General features: G+C 40.7%; 1 protein-coding gene across 3 annotated transcripts in view; it reads right to left on the bottom strand.

The window, feature by feature from the left end:
- Nucleotides 1-801: 801 nt before the first annotated feature.
- The window catches only part of LOC149149696 (histidine--tRNA ligase, chloroplastic/mitochondrial-like), a 271220-nt gene continuing 257346 nt past the window's right edge, over nucleotides 802-14675 (bottom strand). For all 3 annotated transcript variants that reach the window (XM_089438614.1, XM_089438613.1, XM_089438612.1), the window contains one exon: nucleotides 802-1252. In XM_089438614.1, coding sequence (XP_089294740.1) covers nucleotides 1114-1252 — 139 coding nt within the window. In that variant the 3' untranslated portion in view covers nucleotides 802-1113. The remainder of the gene's footprint in view (nucleotides 1253-14675) is intronic.

Below are 14675 nucleotides of genomic sequence, written 5' to 3'. Positions count from 1 at the left end.
CTTTGATTACTATCCCAACAATTTTGTAATCTATAATAAACTAATACAATCAAAATTGTACCATATGTAGATAGTGTTGACAATCCTCTTTTCATCCTTTCATACTTGCTCCCTTGTTATTCCTTGTGTGGATATCTTCTTGCATTCTTGGCATTGTGTTCAATTCATGTCACTAATACTTTAGGTGACTGTATTACCTTCACATGATGTTTCATGTAAAAGTTGTTGGACAATATAGTCTTCAAATCCAATTTTCCTGGTAAAATTGTATATACTAAGAGATTGTGTGCACAAAGCATGCTTTCTGTCTAACAAACATAGAATTACATTTGATCCTTAAGTCTCATCTACGCAGGGATTAAAAACATAAATTTTTATTTCATAAAAAATCTATTTCCATTAAAACAGACCAACAATTTATTTTATAAATATTCAAACCTCTTGCACAACTTCTTGGAGGTGTACATCGACAAATGGTGAGGAGTTAAATTGAAGGATCATACGTTGCAAGAAAAAGATAGGATGCATTTGGCACCCCAATTTCTATTAGTATGTTGACAAAGATTGTTTTAGTGACTCATGAAGATAGAATGCAAGTTTATCCAAAAATCAATAATTAAGAGTGCATTTGTTGTAGGTCTCTCAATTTTGAGACTTGAAAAACATATGAAATGACAATGCTTTGCAGCTAATAATTAAAGAAAAATGTTTTCCTCTGCACTGCAGAATTTGTAAGCAATATTCCTTAGTCATTAGCTCCATTTTAATAATGTGGATATCTCTCAATTTGAATACTTGAGAAGCATATGAAATAACATTTCTCTACAGATAAAAAAATAAAGAATAATACTTTCTTACAATGGACAAATGTTTTTGTGTCTCCTTCCAAACATGTGCCTACGACCAACCAATAAATGTCTCTTTTCTATCTCCAACCTCCATCACATGTTATTTCTCCAATCTGAATGTGCATCAATTCTAGGTACATATGCATGTAAGAAAAATCCAAGGATCGAAAAATTGGACAAGATTGCTTCCCCCCTTCGAAACTTTGCAAGATCATAAATATGTTGAGATTTATTGTTGAAGAAATAGATGATGAAAGGTAGAGTTTTATAATAAATCACTAATCAATATATCAGATTCTTCTCTAGTTGCAAGATCTTTTACACGCACAGCACCACATTCCCACTCAGCTTGCCCGACAAGAAACAACCTCTTTGCATTTACTCTTTCTGCATGCTTAAAAGCCCTGCATCATAAATACACAAGGCATAAGATTGCATAATAACAATTACATGCACATGAATTGGGTGTCTCTTATTTAAAAGAACCATCTTTATAAATCATAGTGGACAGTTTTCAAATGGAGCCTCCAGAACAATAGAAACAACATAATCACTTAATCCAATTTCATAGGGCATTGCTTTCTAGGATTAGAGAATGCCTATTGCTACATCATTATAAGGGTTATAATAAAAAAGTGTCAAACACAAATAGGTGCTCAAAGTTGTTTTTTATTTCATTTTGTACTTCAATTGCAAGATTTAAGGATATTTCCTATGGATGAAAAAGTAAGGAATTGTTCACATTTATTTGATCCATTTTCATGATCAATATTTGTCCCTCATAAGTACAATTAGAACACTGGCATACCCCGTTGGAATTATTGGTGTAATTTGTTAATGTAGCAACAAATATATATATAAAATCAAGGTTTAGGCCATACTTATTTTAGTTATTGTATTACTAGGCATAGTTAAAGCCAACCTAGTCAACTTTGATATGTAGGCTCAATAACCATATTTGAGAGTGGTCCCTACTTTGTGTGCCAATAACCCCTCTTGGGAAGACAACGTACTTGGTTGTGCATTATTCACAACTCAAACCTCAATTGTAAATAATCATTTTTAATCATTGAATTAAGGCTCTCTTATACAAGTGATCAAGTCTATGGGAGCCCAAATCTAGTGTTGGCACACTCTTGTTCTTTTGTTGTTGTTTTTTTTCTCTCACTAGTGCACTTGACCTATTTCCATTTAGCACATTAATGGTCAATTCTAGTGCACTATTTTAGTCTTCTTCTTTTTTTCTCCTTTACTCTTTTTGTTTGTAATCTCAATATGGTATCAGAGTGTGTTAATCTTTCCGAGCTACTTCGTTGTTGTTAGGGTTCTTCCTTGGATGTTCATGTTATTGATATCAGATTTTGGCATCTGGAAGAACCAAATAAGATGAACATTAGGTTTTTTTTCGTGGTGATTTTTGCTCACTGGAAAACACTTTTTTTTTAAGGTTGTTGAGCATATTTTGTGTGTTAATTACACTAATTTGAGCACCTAAAGCTAGGTTTTGCTTGTGATTTATTTCAACATTTTTTCTAGTTGTTGTTGCAGGGCTCTGGGTTCATAACATTGCTCGTTTCCTGACGACAGAATCAGGGCATCAAAGTTGACCTTTTGGCAAGTTTTCGGAGATTTTTTTATAGTGTCATCAGTGTTTTGCCAGACTAGAATTAGGGTTTCTATATCTGATTTTTCAACATCAATTTTTGGAGATGGTGGCATTTTCGTAAGGGTTACACAAATATGGTTTCCAAATCTTATTTTTTGTCTAGGTGATCCACAGATTTTTCACCAGACTCTAGAGTCACTATCATAAGGGTTGCCAATCTAGAGCTTCTCAACTTATCTCTTGTTTAGGGTTTTCTCGAGTTTTAACCTGCCTTCAAGGGCTCCTACCACCAATAGGTTTGCAAGTTTGCTTTGATCATCTCACTTTTTAGGGTTCATTTTAGTCTTCAACATTTGGTTACAAGTTTTCTCGTCATCACCTACAAGGTTGTGGTTCAGATCGCTTCTTTAGGGTTTCACGCTAATACAAAGGTTGCACTTCTCTTCTAGGTTTCATTGGACATTGTTGTTGCAAAAATATAACAAGCTCAGTGCAAAAGCCCCCTAGGAAGAACCATACCTTAGAGTAACAAGAGAAAGGGTTGTGATTGTCACCTCATTTAAAGGATATTCAATGATAATGTCTCAAAGTGATTGATAGAAGGTCTATTAAATGGGATATAGTACCAATGGACACTAAAGGCTTTGGCGTTCTATGCCAAAGTTCAAGTATTGTATTCCTAGATTTATTAAAGGGTTGTTATAAGTTAGAATTTTTCATATTTTCAAATGATAAGGTAAAAGATACCATATAACAACCAAAAGAAAAGGTATTTCAATGGATAATCAACAAAAGAAGTAAGACCTTCAAATTAATACCAAGGAATTACGATTTGCAATGGAGTTTTATGGTTGAAATCATGCATAAACAACAAATAAATAGTGATGTCAATCCTAAAAAGGAAGATTTAACATGCAACAATGCTAGATTTTTCTTTTAAATTATTTATCAATGCATATCCTACTTTAAGAACCATAAAACATTTAACATAAATTTACTTTTTAGCAATAGTCCACATAAAATCCTAGCCATAACCATAGATGTCTAGGAAAAAGAAAGAAAAAGGATAAATTTAATAACAAATATGGTTGATCAACACTTTTATGACTGGTTCCTTCTCCAAAATGGGCTTGACAGAGTCTTCTAGGGTCAAGATCAATGAGAATGGCCTTGTGGAGCAAGGGGGGGTGACAAGGGCATCCACTTCTAAAACCATAGTGATTTTCCCTGCGATGGGAGATTTTAAATTTAAAGAATGCATGCTCAGAGTTTACTTAAAGATTTCTTGGAAAACAATTTCGCATGACATAAAGGAGCAAGTTTTCATGAAAGATTTAGAAATTAAATCATGGCACAAAATAGAAACCCTACTACACATACAATATGCAAAATATAGAAAAGATGCATTAAACTTACAAGTTTTTCCAAGAGAAACACATCAATCAATCCCAAGCAAACATCTCCAAGCAAAAACCAGCTCCAAGAGAACTTGCACCATGAAAAAGATCACATTTGACCCAAAATATAGAGATAAGAGACTAATTCACACTCTTGCCTTAGTTCCACTAATTTTACAAGCAAGTCCCTAAAACAAGCTTTCTTACGTGTTCAATAGGTGAGAGGCTAGAAGTAAACCACAATATAGCTCAAAAGCATAACAATAAATGCCAAAATAGCCCACATGTGTCGGGAAATTATGTCCTCCACAATGATTTCATCCTTCATAGGTGCCCAATATGCCAGAAGCAAGTGACAAATGGATCATGAGTGCTCCATACTCCAACGAAAAGCTCAAGCATATGGGTAATAACTCCAAAACCATGGCATCATCATCATTGCACCCTAGGGCAAAAGGGGTGACATGGCACCATCATGTTCAAGCGTTGAGGTCTACTAGTGATGTACAAGCCCTCCCACATCATCTCATGGATAACCATTATCATCTAGGCTCTAGAACAAGCAATGCCCATGAAACATTGTCAAGGCCAACTTGGGGGTGTCTTAGGTCTATCTGGGCACACATCATCAATAAATCCAACAACAAGCCTTTAGTGGCTCAATGCTTTCGCATGCGGGGTACTCATGAGAGCCAAGCACCATGTGGAACCATCTCATAGCCTAATGCTCAAATCTGGAGGGGAAACACCACATCATCAAGGTCAAAACTGTTCTTTGGACTTGGTATAACAACTTAAAGTGTTGTTGAATTAAATGAATATCAACTCTCAAGGGATGTATGTTGTTGTGATAACAACCCTTAACAAAACCCTCTCAAGATCAAGTGAAATCAACAATCATTAGAGAAACCATAAATGCATCATAGTGGACCATACCTAATATTAGGGGCACAACAATACTTCACACAAAACTCACCTACAAATGTCTAACTAGATTAAGACATGTAAACAAGTTACCTCACTTATATTAGGGATAGATAGGTCAACAACCCTATTGGGTGTTTCCAACCCGTATGGGGAGTGACATGTCCTAGGCTAGCCCATCAATCCATAGGCGTGTGTGATAATGACGGCTACAGATTGGAAAATGATTTAGGGAAGGTTTCATGGCCATGAGACCAAGTAATGAGCGTCCAACATCCTTAGTGTATAGATGTAAAGAGGGAGTAATTGTGGAGGCATGAGTTACTCCTTTCCTTGGCTTGCTTTTTCCACCCCTTTGGTGTGCCTTTTACTTTTTATGACTTGCCCTTATTAGGTGTATAGCTTAGGAGTTGAAGTTTTCTTTTGAAATTTCCCATTACCCTTTTCGGATGAAGTAATTTATCGTTCATCAGGGTTGGCTCAAGAGAACAATTCCTTTCAAATCAAGCATTAAATGCTTGAGGAACTAGGTGATGGTTAATGAGGAAGATGGAGCTCATGCTAGGAGTTTTCCCATGCCCTAAATAAATGTCCCAACCATCTTTGCATTTTACATTTTTCTTTTGTTGTGGTCTTCTATGCTTTTACCTTTCTTTTAGCTGCATCAACCTTCAAGGCTAAGTTTCTGGACCTAGACCTAAGGATATGGATGAAGGGTGCCAATCCCAATGACCAATGACCACCAACCCAAAGAATGCAGATGAATAAGAGGGGAGGATCGGAAATGGGAAGTATGGATTACCTTAGATACATTACTCCAATCAGTGATTTCCTAGTAGTGCCTCTCCTAAAACCCTAAGGCCTTAGAGGAAGTCCCACTTGACTAGAGTCACAGACTAACCTCCTAGGTGAACAAAATAAGAATACAGTCAAGATCAGTCAATTATTCAGTTTTTCCCTGTGATTCATATTAGTATGCATATAACATTAAATACAAGCACATGATTGCAAAAATGGTTAAAATACCTACTAATGGGTGACCCACCTTCCTTCGAAAAGGAATGTGAGATGGGAGAAAGATTTGACAAGAGCAAAAAGTGGAGCATCTTGACATCGTGTTTTGAGTTGATCATATAGGGAAACTGTTAAACTATGGTATGTTCTATGCTTAGAGCAGTTTACTTCTTTTTATTATTGTTATCCACAAATTAGCAATCACATGTACAGTAAGTAAATTGTAGATAGAACATTAAACGATCGACAGAAAACAAGCCAAGACAAGAGACACAAGATGTGGCAGCTAGCCAAGGACAAACCCCAATATGGGGAAACCCTTTGATCAAATCTTCTTTTATCTTCAATAATCCAGCAAAGAGAAATAGTACAAAAGTCTGATTTATATCAGCAGTAGCAAACCCTAGATTAGCGGCACCGGCATCACCGGCATCAGCATCATCGGCATCAGCGACATCATCAGCATCACCGGCATCAGCATCATCAGTATCACCGGCATCAGCATCATCGGTATCACCAACATCAGCATCACCTGCATCACCATCATCGGCGTCACCGGCATCAGCATCATCGGCATCACCAGCATCACCAGCATCGACATCATCAGCATCACCGGCATCAGCATCATCAGCATCACCGGCATCAACAGCATCGGCATCATCGGCATCAACAGCATCGGCATCATCGGCATCACCAGCATCAGCATCATTGGCATCATCGGCATCAGCATCATCGGCATCACCAGCATCAGCATCATCGGCATCACCCGGATTTCCAAGGAGAGTCAGCTTCACATACTGCGCAGTTCTGAGAGAGACTCTGATGGTCAACGCTCGTCAAACTTCTGATTTGCAGTTGCAGCCCTAAATTCTGCGTCCTTCCTTCCACACATGTGAGAAAAGAGTCCCTTTCTGCACAGTAGGAGAAGAGCCTCTTTTCTACGCAGGAGAGAGAGAGAGATGTAATGAGATGTGTGACCAAATGAGGAAAATACCTTCGTATTTATATACAAATGTTGATGATGAATAGATGTGCCTATTGGGCTTCTGAGCCTACATGAGTGGTTGGTCGGCTTGATAATTATTTCATAATCTAAATAAATTCATATCTCCATAAATACTTATCGGAATCGGATGATATTTAGATCAATCCTACACCTCTCGGCGAGAGGAATCCAAGAAAAATATAATCAACCATGAATAAGGTGACCCACATGAAGTTTGGCCCTAGTTGCCAATTTTAACACTCCCTCTCAACTAGGGAGAACTTCATCAGAAATTCGTCTGTCTGTCGCTACTATTCATCCATCAAATGCACTACCCTGTACAACTTGACCCCTGCTCTGCTCTGCCTTGCTATGCTCTGCTTTGCTCAGCTCTGTTCTGCTCTGCTCGAACTATGAAGAAGAAGAAGAAGAAGTGATCGAGGATGTAGCATACCATCCTCCACTAACTCAAAGTCATTCTCAGAGTGTGTACCACTGGTCCCAGACCAGTCCTCAACTGACCCGAAGTTAGTGTCATAGTGGGTACAACTCCTACCACTAATCCCAAACCAGTATCATTGATCCCAGATCAATGAAGGTCATTCTAGCATAGGGAGTATGGTAGATACAACGATGCGTCCATCGGTACTACTATGGTCCCTATCCTCATTTCCCTGCTCATTGATCAGATGAGAGATACTTCCCATGGGCCATGAGTCCTAGACTGCATGGGTAAGATGCCTTGACAGGAGAACTGATCATCCTGTCCACAGGAGAGAAAATCATCCTATCCCACAAGAGAGCGAATCATCCTGTCCACAGGAGAGCGAATCATCCTGTCCACAGGAGAGCGAATCATCCTATCCAGTGGATGCCACGGAGAACTAATCATCCTGGCCCACAGGAAAGCGAATCATCCTGTTCCATAATTGCCATGGAGAACACATCATCCAGGCCTCACAGGAGAACTAATCATCTTGCTACACAATCATCATGGAGAACACATCATCCAGACCTCACAGGAGAACTAATCATCCTGCTACACAATCGTCATGGAGAACACATCATCCAGACCTCACAAGAGAACTAATCATCCTGCTACACAATTGTCATGGAGAACACATCATCCAAACCTCACAGGAGAACTAATCATCCTGCTACACAATCGTCATGGAGAACACATCATCCAGACCTCACAGGAGAACTAATCATCCTGCTACATAGTCGCCACGGGGTGTCACAGGGAAAGTTTTGATTCTTTTACCCTGTACACGTACACCACCAGGGGATGGTGAGTCACCCTGTGGTCATATGTCGCTCCAAGAAGTACCCCGCACCCCCCCGGAGCTCCAAGAGCTCCATACATCATACAGGACCCTCATCAGAGGGTTTTTGAACGACACCAAGTCGTTCTCAGAAAGTCAAAAATTTGACCTTTCCTAGGGGCTTTGTCAAAATGTCAGCGACCTGTTCATCTGTACCGATATGTTGGAGCCTTATAGCTCCCCGCTGCACCATATCTCGAATATAGTGGTACCTGATATCGATATGCTTGGAGCGATCATGAAATACGGGATTCTCTGATAAACGAATCCCACTCTGGTTATCACACAGGATCACAATGGTATCCAATGTAAATCCAAACAGCTCACTGAAGAGCTTTCATAACCAGACTGCCTCACAAGTGGCCATGCTAGCAGTAATATACTCTGCCTTGGCGGTGCTCAAAGCCACTGACTTCTGCTTCCTGCTCATCCAGGATATCGAAGCAGATCCCAAGGAGAAACAGCACCCAGAAGTGCTCTTTCAGTCCACCACACTACCTGCCCAATCAGCATCAGTATACCCAAGTAGTCTCACATCTCCGGCAGTGTATCTTAACCCATAAGTAATTGTGCCACGAAGATATCTCAACAGATTCTTGGCACCAATCCAATGTATGTGGTGAGGTTCAACTATATGTTGACTCAATGTGTTGACTACGAAGCATATATCTGGACGAGAGTTCACTAAGAACATTAATGCTCCGACGAGTTGACGATACTCAGTGGCATTTTGTAAAACAGGTCTAGTGGCGCTACCGCTTAACTTCTTAAAGTCAAGCTCCATCGGGGTAGTTACAGGCTTGCAGTCCACCATACCGAATATTTCCAATATCTTCACCACATATTTTCCTTGAGAAAGGAAAATTTCCCTTGAGAAAGGAAAATTTCCCTTGGCTTCTGCCAGACTTCAAGTCCTAGGAAATAGTGCATCAGTCCTAGGTCCTTCATTTCAAATTCAGAAGCCAACTCCCTCTTACATTTGTGAATGAGAGGGTTTGCACCTATTAGAAAGAGATTATCCACATACAGCACCAGTATGAGAGGTTTGTCATCTTCAACCTTAGAGTAAAGGTTAGGATCGACTTCACTCCTAGTGAATCCCAGCTTCATCAAGTAGCTATCGATCCTCTCATACTATGCTCGGGGTGCTTGCTTCAGCCCATAGAGAGCCTTCTTCAACCTGCATACATGAGATTTTCAATCAGAAATCTCAAATTCTTCGGGTTGCTCCACATAGACCTCTTCTTTGATCGAACCATGCAAGAATGCGATCTTGACATCCATCTAATGTAGGTTCCATCCTTGTGAAGTAGCAAGGGCTATGATCGAACGGATGGTGGTATATCTGGCAACAGGTGCAAATATCTCGTCATAGTCTATACCTTCCTTCTGGGAGAAACCACAAGCGACAAAACGAGCCTTATACTTTTCCGTACTTCAATCTATTGCATGCTTTATCTTGTAAAGCCATTTAGAAGTGACAACTGTCTTGTCCTGGGGTCTAGGAACTACTTCCCAGACATCATTCTTCATAATAGACTCATATTCTTCGGTCATAGCATCCTTCCATACTTGATGCTTGATGGCATCTGTGAATGATGAAGGTTCATTTTGGATGATCATGCTCATGATGGTCAGGTATCCCTGATATCTGTTCGGCTTCTTACTTTCACGGAAGGTTCCTCGAGTGCGATGTGTCCTTCAGCATCATCAAGTAGCCCCCTAAGCCAAGAGGGCCTTTTGCTAGAAGAGGAAGGCTCAGGTGGATCAATAGGATCCATGGGTTCATCCACATCGGGCATTGTTACATCATTTTTTTCTTTTGGTTCCGTGGTGTCAGCGTCTTGAGAGCTCCTTAAAGTAGGAAGATTATTCACCTTGCTGAGAGCCATATCTTCGTCAAAGGTGACATCATGACTAATCATGACTTCCCTTTGACCGGCTACATAGATTCTATACCTTAGTATTTCACCATAGCCCATGAAGATTCCTTTCTTTCCAGATGCACCCAATTTATTCCTTTTTTCTTTCGACACATGAAAATATACAAGGCTTCCAAAAATTCTAAAATGAGATACGTCAGGTTTCTTACCAGTGAACATTTTTTAAGGAGTCTTGGAACCCAATGCTTGATGAGGGCATCGGTTTTGTACATATACGGCGGTGTTTGCAGCTTCGGCCCATAGAAACTTCGGAAGTCTTTGATCATGAAGCATGGCATGGACAGCGTCCACAATCGTACGGTTCTTCCTTTCTGCCACACCATTCTGTTCAAGAGTATACGGTGTAGTAGTCTCCCTCTTAATGCCAGCCTCTTTACAAAAGTCATGAAACTCGTTAGATTTCATATTCAGTCCCATTATAAGTCCTTAAGATCTTGATCTTTTCGGTTTGATTCTCGATCAAGGCTTTGAAATGTCGAAACCAAGAGAACACTTCATCCTTCTTTTTCAAGAAGTATATCCAAGTCTTTCGAGAATAGTCATCTGTAAAAGTAAGGATATGAATATCCTCCCAAGGAGTTCATAGGAATCATATCAAATATGTCTAAGTGAACTAACTGTAATATATCAGAGGTCTTGCTTTGGCTTGAGGGGAATGGTCCCCTTTTGAGCTTTCCTTCGGCACATCCCGGACATACACCTTCTTTCTCTACTCGGAATTCGGGCATCCCTGTCACCCTTTGTCTTACATCGGGTAGAGCTTTATAATGAAGGTGGGCAAACCTCTGATGCCAAAGTTCGGACTGAAGAGATGTGTCACAAGACATGACACCTAGCGGACTTCCACCGACCTGATATAATGAATCAACTCGAAACCCAAGAGTAAAGGCATCTTTAACATTGTTTTTCCATACACGTACCTTGCCATCGCTGAAGGTCACCTTGTAGCCTTTGTCTTCCATTGCCGAGATGGACACTAGGTTCTTTTTGAGGTCAGGTACATATAATACATCCTAGAATTTCTAGCCTTCTTGAATGGAGGCCACCAAGCGCTTGTCGATAGAGTCCCGGATGATCTTCTTTGTTTTGACTTCACCAGTTTTCCATTTGTTCCTGGCAGCAGCAGGTGCATTTGATGGAGGCTCAACAATATTGCCTCTCACATGGTCCAACACTCCTTGATCTTCTAAGGTTAGATCGAGAGACATCTTCCATCTGTGATAGTCAGACTTCTCACGAAGCTTGTCTTCGGCAGGGAAGAGTGTTGAGGACCCCATAGTTCTTTTAGGATAGCCTTGCCAATCTTCTCTTCGGTGATTGCTCTTGCTCTTGCTCGGGCTTTGTCTTCACCTCAGCTCTGATACCATGTTAAATTATGGTATGTTCTATGCTTAGAGCAGTTTACTTCTTTTTATTATTATTATCCACAGATTAGCAATCACATGTACAGTAAGTAAAGTGCAAATAGAACATTAAACAATTGACAGAAAACAAGCCAAGACAAGAGACACAAGATGTGACGGCTAGCCAGGGAAAAACCCCAATATGGGGAAACCCTTTGATCAAATCTTCTTTTATCTTCAATAATCCAGTAGAGAGAAATAGTACAAAAGTTTGATTTATATCAACAGCAACAAACCCTAGATCAGCGACATCAGCATCACTGGCATCACCGGCATCAGCATCATCAGCATCCCCGGCATCAGCATCATCGGCATCACTGGCATCAACATCACCGGCATCAGCATCATCGACATCACCAGCGTCAGCATCATCGGTATCAACGGCATCAGCATCATCGGCATCACCGACATCACCATCATCGACATCACCAGCATCACCATCATCGGCATCACCGGCATCACCATCACTGGCATCACCGGCATCACCATCATCGACATCACCGGCATCATCAACATCACCAGCATCAGCGTCATCGGCATCACCGGCATCCGCAGCATCGGCATCATCAGCATCACCGACATTAGCATCATCGGCATCACCGGCATCAGCATCATCAACATCACCGGCACCATCATCAGCATCACCGGCATCAGTGTCATCGACATCACCGGCGTCAGCAGCATCGGCATCATCGGCATCACCCAGATTTCCAAGGAGAGTCAGCTTCACCTACTATGCAGTTCTGAGAGAGAGTCTGATGGTCAACGCTGGTCAAACTTCCGATCTGCAGTTGCAGCCCTAAATTCTGCGTCCTTCCTTCCACGTGTGAGAGAAGAGTCCCTTTCTGCGTAGTAGGAGAAGAGCCTCTTTTCTGCGCAGGAGAGAGAGAGAGAGAGATGTGATGAGATGTGTGTCCAAATGAGGAAAAGACCTCCTATATTTATATACAAATGTTGATGATGAATAGATGCGTCTGTTGGGCTTCTGAGCCTATATGAGTTGCTAGTCGGCTTGATAATTATTCCATAATCTAAATAAATCCATATCTCCATAAACACTTATCGGAATCGGATGATCTTTAGATCAATCCTACACCTCTCGACGAGAGGAATCCAAGAAAAATATAATCAGCCATGAATAAGGTGACTCACATGAAGTTTGGCTCTACTTGCCAATTTTAACAGAAACTAGTTGGATGGCTATCCAACGAGGAGTGCATGTGAACTCTAGCGATCCTTGGTGTTCGTCAACTTGTTACATGTACACTCAGAACAACTTGTTGATAGAAACTAAGCAATGTGTTGACCATCACCCTTGCAATGTAGGATAAAATAAAATGTTAGCTAAAAATGATATCTAGCTATTATGCAGACACATCAGTCTAAAGAATTTCAAAAGAAGGATGCACACACAAGAATGCAAAACACACTAATGCAATGCAACATGTCTACTCATGAACACATCAAGTTGTATTGCACTGCATTGCTATTGTTGCCAGCTTCAATGCATTCAAATCTGACATTTGTATTCTTTGTCATATGCAACACCTGGTTTAAACTCTAACTAGCCCTTACGCACCAAGGATTAGCCCTTACACACCAAGTTACCATGAACACGATTTTGTCTAGATCACAAATTGCACTCATTATCAATCTCTAGACATCCTTTCAATAAGAACAATTCACCAAATGCACCAAAAGCATGTGAATTGTGTTGGAAATACTAAGAGGGGGGGTGAATCAGTGTTTCTTTTTCCGACTATTGTTTTACTCGTTAAAACATATATATTCAGAACACAAGATGAACAACAATAATAAATGCTTTTATTAATATAATCTTTGCAGAAAAATAGATACAATATATAAGTGGTTGCAATTAGTTGCCAAGCACCAACTTAGACTTTTGTGAAGCTCCAACCTCCAGAGCTCCAACTCTATTTCGCCAAGGCAACAATCTTGGACTTAGGAGCACCAACTCCCAAGGACTTCAATTCTTCCAGTTCCTGAGACACTAGTCCCAAGGACACCAATCCTTCTTACTTCTAAGGTACCAATCCAAAGGACTCCAATCCTTCTTACTTCTAAGGCATCAACCCCAAGGACTCCAATCCTTCTTACTTCTGAGGCACCAGCCCCAAGGGTTTCGACCCAATCTTGTCAAGGCACGTTTGATAGTAATGTTCTGCTCTCAGAACTCTTCATCACTGAGTTTTGTCTATTTACAGCTTCACTGTAGTCTCCATGCTACAGCATCAATGATAGCCAGTCTTCTCATGAAGGAGTCTTCACAACTCTTCATACCGCCCACACAGAGTCTCCAATAGCCTTCGTGCTCTCTGATAATGCCTTCACACAGCTTTAGTCAGTCTACTATTAGATGCACTAAGCTCTGCATAAAGAACAACTTTCTGTTCAAGCATCTGTTCTAATGTCACAGTGAATAATTCAGCATGACTATGTCTCTACTGGCTACTTCTCCCCTTCGACTGTCTCCTATCCTGTTGGTCCTTCGGCCCTTTTTCTGTTCTACTGGACCTTCTGCTACGACCTCTGTTTTCTCCAACTGCTTCAACAACACAACCACACACTGTTCTCCGTTTTCCCTGTTTTTATGCATTCCTCATGCCTTCGTCTATCGGTTTCCTTTTTTCACTAGCTCTTAGGCTTCCTCCTCGGTCTCCGTAGTTTCCTCTGCATCGCTTGATCCTTCGGCTTCCCTCCTTGGTCGTTGTGGCTTCCTCTATCTCTTCGTGCTCACCAACTCTCCTGAGACACATTGATTCAACTGCGAGGATCGAATAATACACAGGGAACACATATTCCAAGTTAAACTGTAACAGCGCTCCTTTTTTTCATCATCATGGACATACACAGGATTTTTCCAGTTTAACGGAGATGACTGTACCAATCAGGACGGCCCCTACCTGCCACGTCACCATCGCAATCGCAATCGGCATCATTATGCCTACTGAACGATCGTTCAGGCCTCCTGAACTATCAGAACCGTTATCATATGCATTTTGGCCCTTCAAACCGCGCGCAAGGCCAATATTCAAATACACAGGAAATATGAGAAAAAAACCACAAGTGAAGCGCTAAGGGCGGACTTCAAAAAATATTATACCCGCATCTATACTGTATCAGGTCTGCCTTGTAATCACAATCAGCAGTCGCCAATGGCCGATGGCCGATGGACGCGATATATATATTAACTGTGTTACAATCGGACC

Source organism: Pinus tabuliformis, chromosome 9 (assembly GCF_031772625.1).
Source record: "Pinus tabuliformis cultivar Carrire ecotype Pingquan chromosome 9, CPIR1, whole genome shotgun sequence".
NCBI classification, from domain to species: domain Eukaryota; kingdom Viridiplantae; phylum Streptophyta; class Pinopsida; order Pinales; family Pinaceae; genus Pinus; species Pinus tabuliformis.
The sequence above is the reverse complement of the archived record's forward strand: the minus strand, read 5'-3'. Positions and strand labels throughout refer to the sequence as shown.